Below are 24349 nucleotides of genomic sequence, written 5' to 3' on the forward strand. Positions count from 1 at the left end.
CGCAGACGATTGGAGGGCGGTTCCAAGGGCGGGGTTTCGTCCTCCTAGGCTCGCGCGGCGCAGACGATTGGAGGGCGGTTCTGGGGGCGGGGCTTCGGCCCTGAGCCTGGGCTCCCGGGGCGAGAAGCAGGGACTTGAGCTGGTTTCCAGGCGACCCCAGGGGCTGACACCCTGGGCAGACGTAAATGCACCACCGAGTCCATTCCAGCCCCGCAGGAACGACGGGCACAATGATCTCTCTTGCACAATCAGGAAAGCGTAATAATCGCAGCCGCACAACTGCACTGCTCTCCAACCTCCGAAGTTCTTACTAAAGGACTAACAGCAGGCATCCCTACGAAGTGGAGCCTGTGACTACAGTGATGTGACTTCCACAAGTCTGCACGACTAATGATATAGGGGCTGCGTTTACATGCCCCGGAGTGTGCAGTAAGCACGAGAGTCCCTGCCCCAGCTTTGGGAAAACTTAAAAGTGATCACAGACAAAATACTACTGACAGGAAGCATCTGTTTTGTTTTGTTTCTCTCTCTCTCTCTCTCTTCCACTCTATCGCTCTGCCTCCCACGTTTTTAAAGTGCATCTTCGCATACAAATGACGCTTATATTTATCTTGCTTCGTCGCGTACTGAGAAAATAGCCAAGTGACTCTAAGTTTCAATGATGGTGAGATTTTTGTAACTGAAGCAAACATTCACGTTTAACGTTTTATTCAAAAGGCATTCATTCAAAAATGTGTTTCTAGTGGCTGCAGGGTTGCACTGAGCTTGGTGATGCTGCAAACACCGTAAATAAAGACAGTTGTTAATGATATTTGTCATCTTGTTTTTCTTTTCAGTGTCTGAGAATTTCCTCCATAGCTGTCATTAGTCCAGTGCGTTAAATATTTCTATACTCTTTCTTCTGCCACAAGCAGATTTTATACTTTCCGCTTTTCTTAGTAATATGCTTGCTTGTTCATTTAATTTGATGTAAAATTAAATTGCAAGTAGAATTCGTCACAGGGAATGGCAATGTATGATGCCAGTTCAACAAATTCCCTGTGCCTCAAACTGTGGCTTTCGATGTTTGCAACAACTGGTGACCTTGATACATCAGGATGAGCACAGTAATTACATATCAACAACAAGCATGCAATTATGAACAATACTTAATTTAAACAATAAAATGTACACTGTTGAGAAGTAAAAGGTATATATTTATAAATCAGGATCATTTGTTACAAAATCGAACCTTCCAAATCATAAGGAATCTTGGAGGAAGAATCAGCCGCTCACTAAATGGGATGTCAACATTAGACTCTAATGAGCTTAGCCTCACTTGGGGCAAAAAGGTCTGGCTTTAACTGCTAAGTAAACTGAATTTCTTTAAGAATTTGTATGCAATGATGATAACAGTGTTCAAAATAAGGAAACATTTTCGACACCACAACAGTAATAGTATCAATAATCTTTCCTATGCCTGAATCTTCCTGAAGTCTGGAGGAAACCACACTGATCTACAAGCCAGTATATATATATGTGTGTGTGTGTGTGTGTGTGTGTGTGTGTGTGTGTGTGTGTGTGTTAGAATACATAACATATTTTCTTTACTATGTTGAGTGTCTACCAACCCATTTCCCCAAAAAAGAATAATGATTCCTCTATTTCAACTAGAACATAGATACAGAGTCCCTCCAATAATACATATTAGAATAAAAATAGGAATGACCTCCTACTTACACTCAATCAAGTAACCCTTAGCAAACTCGGTGAGCAGCACACAAAATGGAGATGTAAAAGTAACATGGAGACTTGCTGAGAAGAGTTCCAGTGAGAGAGGGGGTGGGGGAGGGGATTTGGGTGTGAAAATGACTAAAATGTATGATCGAAGTGTATGAAACTGTCAAAAATAGAAAATGTTTTTTTTTTTAATGGGACTGAGGTCTAATGTACATTAGTGGCTTGAGTGATGCATGGTCCTGTGGAGTTAATGCCCCCCCACTTCAGATTACATGTTGGAAAAGGGATTGTCATAGTTACTTGTTACTAAATTGCTATAGGAAATCTCTACAACTCAACAAGAAGGCATCAGGTCTGCAAAAAACAAAACAAAACAAAACAAAGCCTGAAATGCACAATGCAGCTCTTTACCTTGTAGAATTACCCCCAAGTCATGCATGACCTTTGAATGTCCATCCATGTACTCATAAATAGAAAACACTTGTTTAAAATTGTGTGTGCCTAAAACTGAGTCTCATGTGTAAACTCAAAGTGAGATTGGTGGGGGGGGGGCTTTAAGGGCTGTTCAACTTCCAGAGGATGCAGCCACTATGTTACAAAGGAATTTGTGCACTGTTTTATAAACTTTGACAGGAGGCACAGCTAGAACAACTCCTGTATCCATATGTATTTGTTCCTGTTAGAGTCAAGAGGAATAAAATTGAGATGCAAACACTTGAGTACTACACTGTTTCTTTTTGTGAATCGGCGTGGAATATATTATATTGAGCTAATTTATTGTACATTATTTCCACAACTCTTGAGCTTTTTGTTATCATTGTGTCATTGTCTTAGTTTGGGGTTGATTGCTATGAAGAGACACCATAACCACAGCAACTCTTATAAAGGAAACCATTTAATGGGCATGGTTTACAGTCCAGAGATTTAGTCCATTATTGTCATGACATGGACATGGTGCTAGAAAGGTAGGCTGAGAGATTTTTATACAAATTGGCAGAGGGAAGAGAGCCACTGGGGCTGGGCATTGGTGGCTCACGCCTTTAATCCCAGCACTCGGGAGGCCGAGGCAGGTGGATCTCTGTGAATTTTGAACCAGCCTGATCGACAAGAGCTAGTTCCAGGACAGACTCCAAAGCCACAGAGAAACCCTGTCTTGAAAAACAAACAAACAAAGAGTGCCACTGGGCATGTCTTTGGTTTCTGAAACCCCAAAATCCACCCCCAGTGACACACTTCCTCCAACAAGACCATACTTCTCAGTAGCCTATTTTTGGCCATTTTCACTCAAACTACCACAGTCATGTTGACATTTTGGAAGTTTGTTAGGAATCACTTAACTTCAGGAGAGAGTCATACATAATCTACTCTAAAACGGAGGTGTCAGATGTGATAAAAACTAACAAAAATTTCCCCTGGGTCTTGGAACTCAGTGGTCAAAGCACTTTCCATGTAAGTATAAGAACTGGGGTTTGGATCCCCAGAACCCACATAAATTCTGAGAGGGTCTACAGACACGGTGGTACTCAGATGGCAGAGACAGGGATCCCTGGTGCGAGATGGATTCCTTGTGTTGTTAAACTCTGGGTTCACTTGAGAGACCATGCCTCAGTGAGTAAGGTGGAGAGTTACTAAGAAAAACTCTTAGTATCAATCTTGAGCCTCTACAAGGACAGGCATACACAATCAACCAGACACTTGCAAACATTACAAACACACATGAGAGGGGAAGAGAGAGGATGGAGAGAGAGAGAGAGAGAGAGAGAGAGAGAGAGAGAGAACTTCACATATTGCATCCCCTCATTGGCACATAGAGTCTGAATTTTTGATAAGTACAGCAATACAAGGTAGGATAGACTCTAAGAGTATCTCCCCAGCCATGTAACTGAGCCATGCATTCCTATCTCCTCTTTTTTCTCTCCTGCTCAGCACACCCTCTTCCAGATGGTGGATGTAAGCCATCAGTCATTCCAACTCCAAATATAGAAAGAAAGACCTTACAGCTGTGTTTGGGCAGAACCAAACAAGCAGTGGGGAAATTATCTCCAAACAACACTTGTTAGGCAGAAATCATTGATCCGAATCCCTTCAACACTAGAAATATGAATGTGGAACCATAATACTTGCTGGAATACTTAATAATCGCATTTATGTAACTTACAGCAGGGGAAAGCCATCGCTAAATAAAAGCCATCCTTGGAAATACAGGACAGGTGGGTTTTTTTCCTGTTTACCTAATACTTGTAATTAGCTTCATCAAAGACAAAACGATTCAAGGATTTCTGTTAAAAGACTAGTTTAATGGAGAACTACTTCTGCAATAGTCCCCACTGGCAAATGTCTAAGGTATTTGAAAATGGTACTAATGCAGCTTCCTTCTGCTGGATGAAAGCTCACTTGTCTCGTCTCTGTGGCTATATCCAGTTACCAGGTTGTTCAGAATGTATCAATTACAGACAGAACTCCAAGCTAGCAGCAAACTGGCAGACATCTCTGCAGATGTTACTGCAGCTTTCTGTTCGCATAGCCAATGAACTCTTCCAGTCTTATTGACTATTGGCTACAGTGTAAAAGAGGGATGTCAGGTGATATCATTATCTATACACACATATACACTATATGCAAATAGTGTATATATTTGTATGCATATAATTATATGTGCAAGATGTATAAATGTGTATGTACATATAATAATTATGTGTGCATAAGTTAGTGTAAGTAAATATTTATAGCATATTCATGGGCTACTCAAAAGCCACTTGAGTTTCTGCAATTTTAAAGACTTTCTGATTTGGCAGATGTAATTTCAATATACCACAGCTCGTACTTCTAAAAATAGATAGATAGATAAATAGATAGATAGATAGATACATACATACATAAATACATACATACACATACATGTGCATGTATCTGTGAGAATGCCCACGCGCAGGCACATGGGGACACAAGAGCAACAAGGCGTCTCAGTGTGCCAATCGTTCTGAAGCAAGGAATAGCCATAAAATTCGTCATGCAACCCTGCACACTTCTGAGACTGGAAGGAGGTGCTAGTTGCTAATGATTATTCTAGAATTACAAGTTGACCCCGGCAGCCTCAGACAAAGGTACAGGGTCATGTCATATACAGCATGAGAAAGTGCAGAAAGGTAGGAATGGATTCCTTATTCAGAATAGCATTTGACTTGGGAATCACTCTTGTTGCCTCAAAACATGGTCTTCTTTTGCCATGCTGAGAAAGAAGAAAGGCTCTTTACTTTCGGCTGCCATGTTGACAGACGGTTCCTCCTGGTTTTTTGTTTTTTTTTTTTCTTCTTCTTCTTCTTCCCTGGTATCACTTTCACTCATCATATCAACATCTCTCAAGTTTTACTCCTCCCCCTCCTACTCATCTATATTAGACTTTCCAGGGTTGTTTGCTAAAATATAGGTTCCTAGGCTCTGATTTTCATTTGAGTTTGAGGATGATGTCTCAATAAGCCATACTAAATTGGCCTTATGTGCCAAAAGTATTGATCCAAAGGGTGTGGAGACTCATCTGTTTCCTGGTGACTGATGGAGGAGCTGGAGACCTGGTTCACTAGTACTTGTTGAGCAAACATTAGGACCTGAGTTCAAATCCCAATCGACTGCATTAAAATAAACAAACAAAGAACAGCAAAAAATCTGGTCTTGGCTGTTCAGGCCTATAACTCCAGTGTTGCGTGGCAGAGATGGGAGACTAACTGGGGGGGATCTGGCTGCCAGTCTAGCTCAAGATTCAGTGGGAAACCCAACACCAATGGAATAAGGTGGAAATTGACAAAGCAGAACAGCCATCTTCCTACGAGAAGATGTAATACACATCTACGAGAGTAATACACACACAGTCAGATATGTGTGTATCACACATCTAACACACAAACACACGGTGGGGGGATTTAATGTAAACATTCTTAAGCATAAAGATAACTTATTAAACTGGAGAAATAATATGGGATTAAAGATATGTCTTCCTTTGAGGTCAGTCTAACTCAAGGATCAAATCATAGCATCACTCACTCTGCTTCTGAGGCTGGCTTGAGCCTTAACATAGACATTTTGATCCCTAACAGTTTTAGCCTTATCTCTGAATCAAGAATGGTGGCCATGGGTGTGGCTTGTCCTGATCTGACAGAAACCCCAACCCGTAACTTGCAGGTGAAAGTAGACACTGTCCCAAACCCTCCCAGCTGAGGGATGGAAGTGAGTGGGAACTTTTAAAGCAAAACTGGCATGCTTCCTCTGAAAGGAAAATGAGAGCCGGCAACAAAAATAACTAATATTCAGCTCAAATGGTGTAGACTAATTGTAACTCCAAATTACAGTTTACAGCCACCCTCCACAGCTGAGCATGTACTTCCTGGTCTGCAAAATTAGAAAAGCAAGCCCAATGAAGGACAAATCCAGGGAGAGACTGGTCTGAGCTGGTTCCAGAGTCCTTGGGTGCTCACTTTCTAGCCACCCACTGTAACTTAGAGATACTTTGTTGGGGATTGTTGCAACTTCAGGGAGGAGGGCGTGAGTAGCAGAACACAGCAGCCACACAAATCAGCAGTCACCAACACTGAAACAAGTGTATTCTTTTATTTAATTTACTGAATTTTTAAATCGGGATTTAAAAATCTACCAGACTATTGTTTGGGTCAGAAGTTGATATCAAAGTTCCTTAAGTTGAGGCATAAACAGTTGGTCTTAGCCGTTTGAGTTAGGTAATTTTGAATATACAAAAATGAATACAAAATTATCAAGCTAGGGAAGTATCTCAATGGTGGAAATTGAAGAATAACTTGCCTACCCTCGGGTTCCATCTCTCAGCACCCCCAAAATAAGTAAGGAAATAAATTGGGGCAGAGAGTGATAAGGCAGGGTCTCTAGGCAATGACTGCTGTCCTTGAAAGACGAAGGCGCTCAGTCTTGGTGACATCTTCAAATGCAATAGACAGCCCAGAGGTTTGTGTTCCTTCTTTCATCATTCACTTACTAAGTCACTTAAAAGCTTTAGTTTATTTAGGTTGCTGTTGCAAAACTATCACAAAGGAGGCAGATTGGACACCCCAAGTTCATGTCTATTCTAGAGACTCGAAAGTTCAAGACAAAAATGCCAACTAATATGGATCTTGGAACTCTCTTTGGCCTGCAGCTGGTCATCTTCTCATTGCTTCCTCATAGAGGGGAAAGAAATCATCTCCACTGCTAGAGGCTCGTTGGTTTGGCTAGGCTGGCTGGCCAGTGAGTTTGGTAATTCACCTATACCCACCTTCCAGAGCTAGCACCCATACAACCAAGCCTGGGTTTTGATGTAGGTCTGGAGAATTCAAAGTTGGGTCCTTACGCTTGCAGAACAAGTGCTGTGACTTCTTGAGCCGAATTCCCAACCTCCAATTCCTGGCCTTGAGGCATTTAATGGTGTAGTTAAGTGCATCACTAAACAGGTCATTTTCATTCAATACAAGTGTCAGCATGAATGAACATACAGAGCCATGTACTCCTGGTCACTTGCAATTTGCCTCACTGTGTATCCTCTTGTCCAGTACAAGAAAAATAATACCTACATCCTCAAGGTCACTGCTGGACTTTGAGATAGCAGAGGTTCCTCTCTGTGGAAAGGGTTAGAGGAGGGTGAGTCCAGAGTGTCTGTCAGCATCAGCATTGCTACCCTCCTGGCTCGCTGGCTTCCCCTGAAAGGTTCTGAGGCAACATCCCCTGTGGTGAGTTACTGGGACTTCCTCTCCTGTGACTTGGCAAAAATATTCTACAGAGCAATTTTACCCTAAAAAGGGCAAGTGTCCTCTAGTTTTACTTTTCTTGTTTTAGGATTAGCCATATCTTAAAGATCATAGGAAGCTGTGAAGTTAAATAAATAAATCTATTGGCTTGTTTCTTACTATTGCTTGTTTCAGTAGTGATCTCAACCGGTAAAGAGTATCACAGGCGGAGATTTGGAATAAGGTCAGAAATTATGGTAGATTTGACATGGTGCCAGTAGTTTAGGGAATAAATACATCTCTGGTTGACTTTTCTTCATGCAAATGGGGATTGCAAGCCTACTTCATGGAGCTGTAATGAGAACTGAATTGGAGAGAACAAGACGTACATTCATAAACAATAAGCAATAACCGTATGCCAGAAGCTTCCCTTCGGTCCTCTCACGTTTTGCGATGGCCCATTTATCTGAGGGGAGTCCGAGCTGCATTCATTATGTGTCCATGGAAAAAACACATTTTCTGAGAAATATTCATATACTTTATGTACATCCTCGAGCTTTCTGCTGGGGATCCTGCAAAGCAATCAGAAACTACATGTTGTCTCCTAGAGCTACACGTTTGCAAAGGACTTAGACTAGGGTTTTACAGCTAGCTGATGAGTATCTCTTATATAGTCCTCATCTATTCTCTCTCTCTCTCTCTCTCTCTCTCTCTCTCTCTCTCTCTCTCTCTCTCTCCATTTTTAAAAACAAGGGCACTATTCAAATATGAATCCTGAAAATAAACTCAGGTTTCACAGAAACAGATAAATCCTGCAAGATTCATTAGGAACAAATGCAAACAAAATCCAATCCAAAAGCAAATACTGAAGGCACTGAAATGCTTTCAACCCCATACTCAGAAGGCTTCCTTAGAGAATTCATACAGTGTCACTTACTATCAGGACAGGAAGACTATAGCTTTGATACAGGGGTTAATGTTCAAATATGGTTTCAGCATCCAGAAGTCTACCCAGGCTCACCACTTCTCTGATTTGTCTTTTCTGGCCGTGTAACTCACACTTATATCATAGTCACTTCTTCCCTGTACTGATTCGGATAATCTCCATCCATCCTTTCTCCCATAGTCCTCGCAAGGTGGATGACACTTGGTGGTATTCAGTTCCTACAATATGGCCACAGCTTAGATAACCATCATCTATCTAGTTCTCATAAAACTGCAAATTTTGAAAACAGTGTGGTTGTTTGGATAAGGATGACCCCATATACACACACACACACTCATGTATTTGAATACTTAGTCACCAAGGAGTGGCACTAGGAAAGAATGTAAAGAATTACGAGTTGTGGCCTTGTTGGGTGAAGTGCATTATTGGAGGTGGGCTCTGACGTTTTCAAAGCCAATTGCTACTCTCTCTGTCTCAACTACTGCTCCGGGGCCATGTGTGCTGCCAAGATGACAATGAACTAAGCCTCTGAAATGGTAAGCAAGCCCTAGTTAAATTCTTCCTCTCAAAAGAATTGCCTTGGTCATGGTGTCTCTTCAGAGCAAAAGAACAGTGGCTGAGACAGACAGCATCCATGACTGTATCCTATGACACTTGGTGGAAATCCAAGAAGGAAGTCATGGGCTTGGGCATTAGTCTAACATTTCAGCAATTAAAAACAAAGACAGAAACAGATCTAAAATGAACTATAGGTAGTAACACAAACATAGGGAATTTGATGTGATAAAGCAGAAGAAATATGCCATCTTTGATGTAATGCATAACCAAAGAGATACTAAGGTACCCTAAGTATCTTATGATATCTTATGAGAAAGAAGCCAAGGGCTCAGAGCCTCTTTTCATTTTCCAACTTCTGCAAGGAGCAAGTCTGTTGGGGGAAAGTTCATTTTCTTAACTTTTGGGTGTAGATAATGCGTGCCACAGAAATGGAAGCCTTTAATATTCAGAGCCAGAAGCCAAAACCAGTTGTGTGTGTGCTGGTTGCATTGATAGAACCTGCTCTGTACAGAACACATTGCCCACTCGAAGGTTCCAGGGTTCTCACAGTACCTGAGCATCAGACCTCCCAGTCTCAGAGTCCCTGATCTCGCCCCGGCCTTCTCATCACTCCACTTTCTAGAGTCTTGGTGGACGTTGTTCTGCTTGTTTCTTGTTTGGCAGAGGAGACAAGATGGTTCTGTCACACTGTGAAAAAGGTCACTGTGGGATCCCAGCCTTGAATTCTGCTGCCATGACTGATTTGGGTCTTGAGTGTGCTCTGGGGTGAAGTGAACACACCATATTTGCAAGTCAGGGGTGGAGAATGCAAGTATCTCTGACCAAAGAGAAGGACTGCAGCAAATTAGACATTATTTCAGTAACTTCCCCCTCCTACAGCTATCTTCTGCTTGTCTTGTTCATAATTCCAGCTTGTGATTCCTACTGGTAAAAGTAACTTTTACACTGCGGGGACATTGAGCTTGGCCATTGAGGCTTCTTCAACTCATGCATGACATCCGACTGGAAATTTCAAGTGCCTGTTGTCTAAAAGAGCTTTATAAGCCATTATGTGTTTCTGTAAACTCTTTTGTTCTTTTCACTCAACATTAAAATGAGGGTGTCTGGACTGGAGAGGTGGCTCATCAGTGAAGAGCTCTTGCCGCTCTTTTGGAGAACCCGTGTTGACTTCCCAGAACCCACATAGCAGTAGCTCACAAATATTTGTCACTCCAGTTCCAAGGGATCCACTGTCTCCTTCAGTCTACCTTGGTCACTGAATGAACATGGTGCATTTTCACACATGCAAGCAAAACACTCATACGCATAAAATAAAATGAAGACATCTCTAAAAAATAGAATTTTAACTGAAGGGAGATGTCCATCATGAGGCTGATTCTCCAGCCTTAATACTAAAACAATGATGGCCTAGTATGTCTAAATTCTTAAGTTCAGTCCCTAGTATCAAAAAAATAAGTCACAATAATGGTCGAAGGCACATTAGACTATAGACAATATACAGCTAACACTGGCCAGGCCACGTTAATCCAGCTGGAGCAGAGAAGGAGAATAACTAGCAGTGATTTGGGACATGCAATTGTAAAGTAGGGATTGAACTTCACACCAATATTTACTATTTTTAGAGAGTCAAATTTGGTGTTTCTCTAAGTGGTACAGAATAGGTACTCACGGAGCAGTTGGTCGGGTTCAGAAGATTGGCACTGGGGGCAGCAAAACAATGAAAACTGAAATACATGAGCCAACTGGAATCAGATCTGACACTAACAGCCATGTGGTCCCGTTGCACCTGAGAGTCACAACCCGCATGACCCAAGAAGCTTTAAAGACAACCTGATGGTCTTTCTTCGCAGCCATACTCACTTCTGTACTAGGCTCTGTGATGCTAGTGATGAGGGACCTGAGCTTTGAGCCCAGTCCACAGAGAGATCCAAGTGTCTGATGCAGATATGTGTGAATAAGATACAAGCAGAGTCTGACCAACATGCATTGTTTAGTGACAAATTCTCTGATGGAAAACAACAGGGGAGGAAAGAGTTTGCATGGACTACAATTCCAGGCTGTGGTACATTGTTTTGGGGATGTCAAGGCAAACAGGGGCTCAAGCAGCTAGTCACATTGCACCCATAGTTAAAATCAGAGAGAGAATACACACACCCTTGCTTGCTGTCAGTTAGCTTTTTCTGCTCCTATATTGTACATGAAATGGTACTGTCCACAATGGGCTGGATCTTCCCACATGAACTAACCATCATGGTAGCCCCTCCCCCAAATATATGGCCAGAGGCCAATCAATTCTAGGCAATTCCTTGATTCAGACTCCAGTCTCAGTTAATTCTTGGTTGTGCCGTTGACAGCAGAAACTAACCAGCACACGGACCTTCACATAAGCAGCCAAGCCTCGCACTCCATGTATGAATTTCACCTTCTGCACAAGTGGCTGGGTAGAAAATGAAATGGAAAGATTTCTAGGGAAAAGTTCAGCTTAGCCACGGTGACCAATTGCAAAGCTGTCACCTGTGAAAGTAAAAGTCCATCACTACGAACAACTAGGGTTTGGGTATTTGTTTTCTACTGTGGAGTGATTGCTGTGATAATATGGCTCCCCTGAAACACTTTATGGGTTATTAGTTTTCTCTCAGGCTTTGGCCAGAAGAGCAGTGTCAGGCCATGATAAAGTTCTGGACTATGTGAGTCACAAAGCCCAGACTGACTTAGGTGGTCGACATGCAAATCATATATTTCTAAGTTCCTAATGTGCAGTGGACCTCATAAGAAACATAAAGTCCATGATAGTGAACAGGGAAGTCACAGGCCATAAGGTCCCAAAGCTCACAGTAAAGCAGGAGATAGAATATCAAGAGACTGTTGGTTCATTAACTGCAGCTATGGTGCACATTCCAAAGGAAAACGTAGAGAGTTTTGGAGTCCATAACTTGATCTAGGAGGGTCAGAAGGGTTAAAGAAAGAGCTATTTAGGAGCAAGATGGAGAAACAAAGGTGGTATATTATGAGGCTCTAAGTTGAAAGCAAAACTGAAGGTCAGCATGGTTGAATTTTAGAAGACAGAATGGGTACATTACGGGGTAAAACCAAGGCAATACTGGATCTCATGGGACTTTACAGGTGACAGGGATTATTTTGGACTTATTATGAGAGAACAGCAAAGACAAGCCATTGTAGGTTTTAATTTAAGGGATGACATAATCAGATTTGCATAGGGAGATAACTCTGTAGGTGGTATGCATAATGTTTTGGAGAGAGACCAAGCGACAGTTGAAATGTTAGCATAAAATGCAGGCAGAACTAGGTGGTAGCTGGAGCCTCAGGGAGAGGCACCGAAGGTGGAGAGAATTTTGGATTCTGTGTAGGAAATAATACTGGTGTGTCCCAACTTCAACGAAAACCTCAGTACTGTAGGGATCCCCAAGAGCTGATGACTGCAGCTTCTCCACCAGACCAACCAACCAAAGCCTCCAAAGAGAAGTCCGTTGACAAAAATCTAAAAAGGAAGTCATCTTGCACATTTTCTCAGGTACCCAACTATTTCCCTCTGTTTTCATCTCATTTCGTTCTCCAAGTCAACTTTGGTAGTATAGATGATGACATTTAAATGTGAGAAAGTCGCAACTCAAGGAGGCTAAGTAACAAGTCCGAGGTCCCACAGCTAGCATGGCAGGACATTGTAATCTTAGCCTGTGGGAAGATGAATTCCAGGCTCCTTCCACTGTCCAATGACACCTCACTGTTTCCGGAATGATTAGTTCCTTTGTGGCTTAAAAAGCATAGATGTGTGCAGAAGCACAAAGGCCACCTTAAATGCCCTCTCCTGATAATGAGATTGATGACTAATTCATATGCCATCCTATAGCCTTCATCCAGAGCTGGTGGAAGTAGAAGCAGACACCCACAGCTAAACCTTGATCTGAACTAAAATCCAGATGCAGAGAAGGAGAACTGATGAGCAAAGGGGTCCAGACCAGGCTGGAGAAACCCACAGAAACCGCTGACCTGAACAAGGGAAAGCTCTTGGTCCCCAGACTGATAGCTGGGAAACCAGCATGGGACTGATCCAGACCCCCTGAATGTGGGTGTCAGTGAGGAGACCTTGGAAATCTATGGGGCCTCTTGTGTAGATCAGTATTTATCCCTAGCAGAGGAATGGATTTTGGGAGCCCATCGCACATGGAGGGATACTCCCTGAGCCTAGACACAAAAGGGTTGGCCTAGGCCCTATCCCAAAGGATATGACAGACTTTGAAGACCCCCTATGGAAGGCCTTACCCTCCCTGGGGAGCAGAAAGGGTATGGGATAGGTAGGGTGTTAGTTGGGGGGGGAGGCAGGAGAGGAGGGGAGGGAGAGGAATCTGGGATTGACATGTAAAATAATCTTCTTTCTAATGATAAATAAATATATGTATACATTTTAAACCAAAAAGGGAAATAAATTATTTTAACCATTTAAAAAAATGTAAATGCAGAATGCTACCTCCTATTGAACATTTTGGGAAAAAAAAATCAAACTTTTTTTGATTCAACAGATTGGCACTGCGGAGATTCTCACAAAATCACGTCATCATGTTCCTTTATGTCACTTTAAACTTAATGGCATTGATTGGTTGTCTTCCACATATTTGGGTTAATTGGATCAAGAGTGTAATTACATACTACTCATAACTGAATGTGACTAGAAAATGACAAACAGGAAGAGTGGCTTGGTTAAAATTTTTTCTCATGTTGCTATAGGTTGACTTGACACAGTAGCTCCGAGAAGCATTCCTTGTTGATCACAGCCTATGCAGATGACCTGACTCCATGCTTCCCATGTTCTACTGCTGGCCAAGGAGAGCTGCTGTCTTTCTTGTCCATGTTCCACGAAGTGAACACCACTGATACAATCGAGACAGGAAGTATGACCTCATTCTATTGCCCTGCCTCTGGTTAAGAAGGCTGATTTTGAAAGTAAACAAGGACTGTGAGGCTGACTCTCCCAAGAATGACAAGCTATTCTATTCTAGGCAACAGCTGAAAGATCGAGAGGCCACTGAAGAAGCAAACTACTGCCCTGTGGATGCCTGCATGCCGGGATGCGGGCAGCTTCCACCAGAAGGGAAGACGGGATTCCCTCTGTGAAGTAACTTCTGCACCTGTTGACACTCCGAAGGGACTGTCAGCTGAAGAATTGCTGGGTCCAGATTTCTGAACTGCCAACCACGAGAAGCTTCATATTTCAGCGATCATCTTGTCATTTATCAGTTGGAAGAAGAGCCCGGGGACTCCCTGTGCAGGAATATGTATGAGCAAGTTATATTTCAGAACAGATGCATTGCTTTGATGAACTGGTAGACAGAGTCTGTTTCTTCAAAAGTTCTTGAGCTGCTAATGCAAGTCGTTTTCACAGTTACTAATTCTCAACTAACTGGCATTATACGCGCTGTACACAGCTACTCACTTTTGTAAGATCAAACAGGGAGAGACCTTGCTTTCTGCTGCAGAAGGTTGTGGCTTAAAAGAAAGCTTATTGCTCGAGTAAAACTAGCATACAGTCGTTTGGGCCGGATATATTGTTATTGTGTTGGTCAGTGCTGAAGTGACACGGGACATGTTAATACGTTTGCTTGTGTGCAATATCTTATTTTTCAAAGCAGTGATTTTTTTTCTAAATGTGTGTTTTGATGCAGAAACCTTCAGAGAATTCTAGAAATGCCTTCTGTCTTCTTTAAAGGGATCTTATATAAGCAGGGGTATATGATTCCTTGAAAGGTTCATGCATACATTATTAAAATAACCTGTTGTGAGTCCTAGAATTGATGTGATTGATTTCACGTATGACACCATAATAGTTAATTATTAGTTATTAAAAATATGGACAGGAGCTAGTGGGTCATAAAAGACTCTCATCTCACAAAACTACCAGGGTAGTGATATACACAGACTTACACACACACACACACACACACACACACACACACACACACACACAATTTACTAACTACCTGGAGATAGAACTACGTGATAAAAAGTAACTGATCAAAGTCTACACAAATAGTACACTTGTGTGCATGCTTACTTTGTAATTGAAAAGTAAATTATACGCCCTCAGGAATGGAGCTTTGTCATCTGGGTGGCGGTGTGCTATTTGTAGCTCAGTGTAGCTTATGCTGTTTAGGAATGCTCATGCTGATAGCCACCACAAAAAGGCACTGGCCTTCTCCATGGCCACTTGTCAATGGTTCATGTTGTTGAGCAAAAAAGACAGGCACCAGCCCCCAAGCGCTGTCTGCAACTCGATAACGAAGCTACATTCTGCTGGCTGCTTTAAATGCCCATGAGCTTGTTTCAAGGGCTCTGGAGCCAGTCACTTCTTCAGATTTCTTAATTAAGTAACACACACTGTTTAATCTGGATGACAAATCAACCTTTGTAACTCCCAAAATGGTGTCCTTATTTACAGAATTTTCCAGACTTATGCAATGAGACAATGAAAAATAGATTTTGAAGCTTTTGAAGCAGGCACCACCTCACTGAAGCCCCGCAATCTGGTCTGCTGTCTTCAATCCTACGTCTCTGTACCATTTCAGCAAACAAATCTGACTAGTGCAATTAGTAGATGCCATCTGTTTTGGCATCATTTGTCTATTTTTAATATATCGTCCATCTTCTTCTTTTTAAACGTCTTTTGCAGAAAAAAAAAAATCTGTGAAGTTTGAACAAGCGGCCTTCTCAAGATGTACCGAGTCTCTCAACTGATGTCGACACCAGTAGCAAGTAAATGTGAAACTGCTCTGTGCAATTATCTTTGAATGATTAGAGTCCTCTTAGCAATTTCCTTGCTTTGATTTTGCTGATACTTAGACCATTAGCCATCTGTCAGTAGCTTGCATTTCTTAAATGCCAGTGTGTGCTTTGGCAATGATTTTGACTTCATTTCTTTCCTTGAGAGAAATGTGGGTTTTTTTCCTTTTAGTATTAAAAAAATCAGTTTTTAAGATGCCTACGCATAAATGTGAAAGGAGACCGTTTATTGGCTACAATTAAGATGCAAAACTGTCTACAAAAAATGCTCAAAGATTAATAGCTACTTGCAGAAAATAAGGGCGTTGTTAAAATGGTAGTGGTTTGGGGTTGCTTCCTTCCTCTATTTTTCTACCCAAACCCTCTTTCCAACCTTCTCTCACTCCCACAGTTTTCTAGTACCAAAAAAATAAAAAGGCTCAAGCTGAAAGTCTAAATTACCTTATTTGTTTTAAGTAGTAATTGTCAGTAAGGAAACCAAGTTTCTCTGAGCCTGGCTGTTGGAAGTTTCGATACCATAGCTGCATTTTATAGGATTATGTGTCACACTGTAGACTATTAACCACCTGCGAGCCTTCTCCACGTGAAGTTCACTGTCAGGCCTGTAGGTAAGCCAGAGCACACGGTTAAGCCTTCACAGGCTTCATCCCTTTAAGAATCATGTATTTGAAAGAAATGAAAGCAACCCCTTGGCTGGGGAGATGACACTATGATGTGAAGTGTTCACCACACAAGCATGAGGCCCTGAGTTCAGATTCACATAGCTCACATACAGGGCTGGGTGTGATCACATGCTCCAGTAATCCTGGTACTGAGGAGACCTTCTAAGAGAACTGATGAGGTCCGGCCGGGTTCAGTGAGAGACCTTGTCTCGAAAATCTGGAAGGCAACAGAGGAAGACACATGCACACACACACACTTGCACACACACACACACACACACACACACACACACACACACTTGCACACACACACACACTTGCACACACAAAAATCACAACTTTACACTCCACCCAAACAGTTCCTACAGCAGAAGCATCTACAAATAACAACACTCTTGGCCAGTGATTGAATTCTGCAGATTATGGAGTAAGATGCAATAGGCAACATATTGAGCCATTGATTTTGATTTTTTTTTCACAACTTCACACGTGATGCTTTTCTCTCTTCCATTTATAAGCTCAGTTGGTGGTCATGATTCATCACCCTGGACTAAAGAAACCTGCCAAGAACTGTGGAGTGTGAGAAAGGACAAAAGACAGAAGCTTCTGCATGCTTCCCATAGGGGACTGGGGACAAGTTGGTGGATTCTGTGAAACTAGCTCTTCACAGCACTCTATGACATTGCTGTCTTCTTGCTAAGGCTGGGACATCATCTAGGCATACCTGCTTACGGGTCACTCCTGTTGTCAATCATGCTCATACATGTTGATGAGATGCTGAAAAACCCTCTCTTGTTTCCTTATGCAGATTCCTCCAGGTCAGACAGAGGACATTCTGGAGAACTGTCACCCACGTGCCTTTTCCCAAGGTATGTCATGGGGCTCTTCTCTGTCAAATCAAACTTCCTTCCTGACCATATTGTTTTTTCTTTCTTTAAAAGGACTATGGATATATATGTTCAGTACTGTCCATTAGCAACTGAAAACTTGTATCTAAGAAGGGATTGTCCTTTCTTTATAGTGTGAGCATGCAGGCAGGTTAAGTATTTCTTTATTGGATGGAAAACTGCATTGAATACTTAGATATGCTTGGGTTTTGGTTTCTTTTTCTCAGTCTGGAGTCTTAGCTGCTTTCTATTGTCATGATAAAACACCATGATGACAAAGACAAGCCATAGAAGAAACTGTTTATGTAAGCTTACAATTCTAGAGAGTTATAGGCCATGACCATCACAGAGGTGAGAATAGACAATCAGACAGGCATGGTGCTGGAGCTGAGAGCTTACATGTGATCCCGGACACGAGGCAGAAAAAGAAAGAAATAACTAGAACAGGCAAGGACTTTTGAAACCTCAAGTCCCACCCTCAGTGACAGACCTCCTCCAACAAAGCCACAATTCCAAATCCTTCCAAAACAGTTCCACTAACTGGAGACTAAAATGTGTGAGCCCATGGGGATCATTCTCATTCATGCTGATACATTGTATCTTCCCATTTCATTTTACCAGGGTCACATTTTTTACCACTGCACAAGCTGGCCATTTCACGTCCTACTCAGAGTGGTTTATTCCACCATCTTGTTCTACCCTGCAATGGGATCTTTGATTTCCTTCCTATGATTTTTTTTTCTACCTGAACTTTCAGTCCACCTCTTATTCCTTCCATAGGCATTAGCTGGGGTTTCCTCCAGTGTTTTCTGAAATGCACCTGCAAGATAAAGGAATCTATCATCGACATTATAATCTGTCCTGCCTGTAAGCATCAGGTCTTCTGACACAGCCATGTGAGTCAGCCAAGGATATATAGGCAGAAATATGAATCTGTGTTGGGTCAGTTTAACTAGTATTTCATCCTGGCTTCCCTGAATACAAGCTATATAAAATAGTTAAGTCATTTGCCCTTCTGAATATTAATATTTTTCTTGCTCTATGAGGAGATCATAAATATCTCTACCTTTTAGAGAGATTTGAAAAGGGCAAAACAAATAAAAATGGGGGGCTAGATACATGGCGCAACTTCAATAAAAATAATTTCTATTAATTAGTTTATTTTTAACAACAAACTCATACATTAATTGTCCGTAGGCTTTTAAATTGAAAAAGTTAATAATGCCTGTGGGAAATATAGAGAGAGGAGACAAGACACATCTTACAACATACCAATATATGAATAACTACACAAACGTTTTAAAGGTTATGGTGGTTTCTGTCCCTTCACCAACACCAGGAAGCAAAAATTCTTCCAGGACTTGGTTAATCATCTCTCAAGACAAGCAAGGACGTGGTATTTAGACAGTTGAGCAAGTTGCCAGTTGTATGTGTGGTTAAGGTTCTGAAATACGTTGAAAAGAGCCTATTGAAAGAGAATAAGCTCCTGGGATGCCTCTAGGATAATTCAAATGAGAGTCAAGACCTACAGATAGCTTTGTTAACCAACGAAAAGATTTGGTATCATGAAGAACACTGTCTTACAAGTATGTCGATTTTGCAATAACATTTCCACTTTATGTATGTCAAGAAATAAGAGAAAAAATTAAGGAAATTTGAAAGGAGAGATGCCCAGGATTAGAGAAAATTAAGTGGGCAATACTTGTTAAAAACTGAGCCTCAGATGACAGCCAGAAATACAGGTCCAGAGCTCTGTAGTTTCCAAGTGCCCAGTGCCCTATGGCAACCTTCACGGATTCTCGAGAAGGCAAATAGTATGCAGTGGGGGAAATATAGGGTAGGAGGCCAAAAAAAGTAGAAATTTGTGGCTCAACTCTCACTCAGAAGCATCAAGATCTTGGGCAATTATTATCTGGTGTTTTTACTAGTATCTTCCTTTTCTTTTCTACAAAAAGAGGAAACGATGAGCAAAAATGATGCTGAAATGAAGTGGTCCAGCCCTCTCTGGAGAGAGCTCATTTCTGACATTTCCAAAGTCTCAGGTCTCTCTATTTGTACAATTTAGTATTTTCAACATCAGTAAGTCTACAAACGTTTTTTAAATCAGCACAAAAGGTACTAGAAATCATTGCAGCCTTTTTTAAACAAAGTGTGTTTCAGCAATCCTCCCCTCATCTCCCCACTCCCTTGCTTCTCCTAGACTTCCCGACTTCCCTTCCCTCTCCAACGGCTTTCACCATTCCCCTTTCCTCTTTCATGTCCTGTGTGCCCTCTCTCCTACCTATATCCTTTATCACCTATTTTTTAAATCTTGTCTCAGTAACATTTCTAGTTATTAACTTTTACCTACATCCAACTTTAATGAAGTTACACAGACATTAAAAGTAATATATTGGTGCAGTTAGTGTCATAGTCAGATGTCAACTCGAAACAACTCTGGAGTCACTTGGGAAGAAGGAACCTCAGCTGAAGAATTGCCTCAATTACATTGGCCTATGGGCATGCCTGGGAGGCATTTTCTTATTTGCCACTTGATAGAGAAGGAACCAGCCATCTGTGAGTGGTGCCAGCCCTATGCTGGGCTGAGTAGGGAAACTAGCTTAGCAAACTAGAGGAAGGAAACTATCAAGCAATATTCCTTCAGGTTTCTACTTCAAGTGCCTGCCTTGTCATTTCTGGAGGATGGACTGTAACCTGTAAGATGAAATGAATTCTTTCCTCCAAATTAGGCCAAATTTATTACAGCAAATTAAGACAGTTGGAATCCCCTAACATCCAAAAGCACAAAACATGAGCACATATAAATAGTAACCAATGTTTTTAGTTTAGAGAACATTTAGAATATGGAAGACATCATTATTAAGAGCTGTCCCTGAAATTGTGGCATCTCTGAGGAAACTCTGTGAGACTTAAGTAATCTTCAATGTACAAATTTTTGTACAGGGTATACAAAAAACATACAGGAAAGTAGCATGTAGGCAGAATAAAAACAATTTGTAGAATTATGATGAAAACACAAAGTAAAAACCTAGCTCTTGTTGGATGCAAGTCCTCTTCTTATACTGCTGCATACTGATATTCCAAGGGTAAGTTGGCACAGACGTTTGGAGAGGAAGATATGATTAAATGTATGGGGAAAATACTAGGAATTGAAAACTGATTCAATGATAAGACAGTTTGTTGGTGGTGGGATGTCTTGAACTTGGTAATTTAAGAAACATTTCTATAACGAGGGAGATGACAATCACAGTCTCCTCTGGATGGATACACCTAAGTGCCACTTGCTTGCCACAAGAAAGAAGAGTTGCTTTAACTAGAAATCAAAGAAAAGGTTTCCACAGTAAAACAGTGAATGGTTCAAAGTCACCTTCTGCCATAGAAAGATGAGTTTTAGGAACGGGAAAACTTTCAGTATTTAAAAGGAAGGACTTGTGAAAGATATGCAAGCTGCCATCAAAGAGCTGGATATCTCTCAAGTGGGAGGTTTAAAAGAAAGGAAATTGTAATTTCTCTATTACAGTGTCACGAGTGACCATGTGGTACATGCCATGTAAGCTGTTTTGAGTGAAGGGAACAATGAGTTTCCAACATTCTGGAAAGGCTGTTTGGTGATATTTCCATAAGAATGAACTAATATCAAGTGTAGGTCCATCCTAAGGCGAAGAAGTGGACTGGCAGGAATGTTGCCACCAAAATTCAAGACAGAAAGAACTAAATGCTGCATGGTTCAAGGCCGAGTCTCTGAAACTTAAGAGCACCATTGCCAAGGGCTGTGGAAGAAGTTGACAGTGTTAAACGTGAATGATGAATTTCCTTCACATCTAGATGGTTCTGTGAGTTTTGTATGATTGTAAGTCCTTGGTAGAGACTTAAAGGATCTTCCTGTTTTCCTTTTTAGCTTTGGTTGTGACTTCCTGGATGGAGTCGGTTCTTTTGAATGCTGCTCCATAGACCCCCTGACAGGATCTCACTATGTCTGCCGTAGAAGCCCCCGCCTCCTCACCAACGGCTACTACATTTGGACTGAGGACAGTTTCCTCTGCGACCCAGACGGCCACATCACCCTGAACCCCTCCCACACCAGTGTTATGTACAAGGAGAACTTAGTGAAGTAAGTAGAGAATATTGTGTAAAGGCTTCTCAAGGCCCTTGTGCCCACCTCTCATTCATCCACACATTGATAAGCAGCTCAATGCTGTCCAAGAGGATGGGAATAAAAGAGAAATGGGAATCGGGGAAAACCAACATGGAAACAAGTGAAAGTAAAATGAATTGATGCCCATGCTGGGTGGAAGTTGGTGTTGGGGACGGTGGAGGGAAAGAGCAGTTTCACTCAGGGATCGGGCAACATAGGAGTCTTGGACATGGTGATGATGAATTCCAAAAGGGTACCTGTTAAAACAAAGTAGGAATGGAACGTCATGGAGAAGGCACAGACAAAGGACTCTGAGAAACCCTGATGCAATTAGGAGAACGCAATTAGCTTGGTGGGCATTCCTTTGAGAAAGGGCTTCCTTTGAGAAAGAAGGCTAAAACTATCCTAATTGAGAACCATGAATAACTAGGGCTTAGGATCTGGCACATGTTTCAGTGGGTCAACTGCCCTGTGTGCAGGCAACAGGAAAATGAACTCAGATCCCTAGCACCCCCACAAAATCCAGTCAGAACATTGTGCATCTTTAACCGCAGAGGTGGATAGGGAGAGACAAGTGCAATCATGAAGCCCATTGACCAATCAGGGAGCTCAAGGTTCAGTAGAGGCCTTGTGTCAAACAATAAGATGGATACTGATAGCGAAAGATACTCAAGGTTGACCTTTGGTTCCCCCCTCAACCACACATTAAAATGCAAATTAAATACATAAAACACAAAGCTTGCTCTAAGCTACCTTATACCGAGGGAAAACCACTTCAAAATGCATCTTCTGAGCGCAATTCTAGATTCCCCTCTGAAGAGTAGAACTCAGTCACAATAAAAACAATCAATTTCTTCTTCGTAGTACTTGGTCCTGGATCAGCCCTTTAGCATCTCACACTAACGTAATGCGTTCAGAACACTGCTTGGCACATCCCTGACAGGTGTGCAAGAAGTGACCTTGTCATGAACTTTCTGTCATTCCCTGCCCTCAGTCCCGCCCCTCCCCGCCCCCACCAGGCCATCATCCTTTGTGGCCAAGAGTCTTTGGAAATGAAAACCAAGTCACATCATTTCCTTTCCCAAGACACACACCTGTGGTTTCTTTACACTAACATTAAGTTCCACGTTTCCCTAGGAAACCTTCAGGAATCTTTACTATTTTTTTCCAGCCTCATAATTCTACCCTGACCCAATACGAAACACAAGTTAACAGCCATCTCGTACAGTTTATGGTCCACCTGTCCCAGAAAACTTCATTGATTATCAATTTTCCTGGCCATTCCAGTCCTCTGTGGGCATCTTATATGTAATTCTTCAGAGGACATATCTCCAACATAATATGATGGTGAGGACCAGCATCCATGAAGCTAGACTGGCTAGGTTTGCTTCCAAGCTACATCATTTACTGGTTGGATAACCTTAGCACAATAAAATGACCTCTCTGAGTTTTATTTTCCAAATACCAGAAATGGGATCAAGATCTTCCATATCTCATAGGGTTGTTCTAGGCATCATGAGTGTTTATCTCTGCAGAGCACTGAGAAAACTACCTGACACCAAGTGAGTCCCATCTAAGCACCAGCATTGTTTGCATGTCTTGCCAGGTTCCTAGAATATAGACGATGGCCACTGTGTATACATGATTTAGTCTTTACCTCAGTATCATTGACAGGTTGACATACATCCAAGATAAACATGACTCTCATCTCAAAAGGGACAGTTTACTACAGAGTCAAATATGAGTGACCATGTCACAGGAACACAGGCTGAGGTACCCCACATTTTATACTCTGGAGCCACAGTTACATATATTTGGCTTCAGAATAAACTATCTCTTAACCACTCTGAGGGGAGAGTTGTTGTTTGACATCAACAGCTATTGTGCCCAAACTTGGAACCCCCAAATGGGTCTACTTTTCACCAGAGCTGTCACTTAAATCAGAGCTAGTGACCAGTTTGTGCCCAATCATCTAGACCTGCCTCCTCAGGTGATGTTTGGGATTTGTTTCTGGAGTTCAGATGTCCCTTGGTTTGGTTGATGGCCCATTCATTTGTTCTCAGTATTTCAGTATCATTTCAGCTATATAACTTAACTGTCAAACAGCAACAACAAAAAACTTAACTCTCATCTCAAAGGGGATAAGAGATCACTTATTCTAGAGACAGATGAGTGACCATGGCTCAGAAACACAGATTTAGGTTTCCTCAAGTTCCACATTTCAGCGTGGTAACAGTTTCATGAAGCTTTTATAGTAATAGGAAAGAGAAAATAATAAATGTCCCAGTTAGAGTTACTACTGTTGTGACCAAAAGCAACCTGGGGAAGAAAGGATTTATTTCACTCATACTTCCATCATCAAAAGCAGCAAAGGCAGGGGCTCAAGCAAGGCAAGAACCTGGAAGAAGAAGAAGCTGATGGAGAGGCCATGGAAGGGAGCTGCTTATTGGCTTGCTCCTTTTGGCTTGCACAGATTGCTTTCTTGTAGAATCCAGGACCACTATCCTATGGGTGGCATCCCCAACAATGGGCTGGGCCTTCTCAAACCAGTAACTAAAATAATTCCCTATAGGCTCATTTACAGCCAAATCTTGGAAGATATTTTCTCAGTTGACATTACTTCCTCTCCAATGACTCCAGCTTATGTCAAGTTGACATAAAACTAGCCAGCATAGTAAGTCAAGATAGTTTTTAAATGTATTGATGGGAATACCACCAATATAACAAAGTGAAGAACTCTACTGTAGGTCTCAGATGTTAACATATGACATTCTTAGCTTTTTAGTCAATGGAATCTTTGGTATCGTAAGTTAACAAATCCCAATGACTTTCCAGTGATAGTCACAAACAGATATGGGCAATGGACATGTATAAATATGACTAAAGAGAGTCCAAGATAATTAGTGTTTGTGCTATGGCTCTGTGAC

The 24349-nt window shown here is 41.7% G+C and overlaps 1 protein-coding gene across 3 annotated transcripts in view; it reads left to right on the plus strand.

Moving 5' to 3' along the window:
- The first annotated feature begins 8800 nt into the window (after window positions 1-8800).
- LOC113837503 (transmembrane protein 71-like) overlaps window positions 8801-24349 on the plus strand; it is a 44357-nt gene continuing 28808 nt past the window's right edge. For 2 of the 3 annotated variants that reach the window (XM_035449683.1, XM_027431703.2), the window contains exons 1-5: window positions 8801-8924; window positions 13690-14237; window positions 15629-15711; window positions 17209-17269; window positions 21186-21398. In XM_035449683.1, the coding sequence (XP_035305574.1) occupies window positions 15672-15711; window positions 17209-17269; window positions 21186-21398 (314 nt within the window). In that variant the 5' untranslated portion in view covers window positions 8801-8924; window positions 13690-14237; window positions 15629-15671. The remainder of the gene's footprint in view (window positions 8925-13689; window positions 14238-15628; window positions 15712-17208; window positions 17270-21185; window positions 21399-24349) is intronic. The other variant, XM_027431702.2, reaches the window with a different exon arrangement.

This window comes from Cricetulus griseus, chromosome 10, assembly GCF_003668045.3.
Source record: "Cricetulus griseus strain 17A/GY chromosome 10, alternate assembly CriGri-PICRH-1.0, whole genome shotgun sequence".
Taxonomy (NCBI): domain Eukaryota; kingdom Metazoa; phylum Chordata; class Mammalia; order Rodentia; family Cricetidae; genus Cricetulus; species Cricetulus griseus.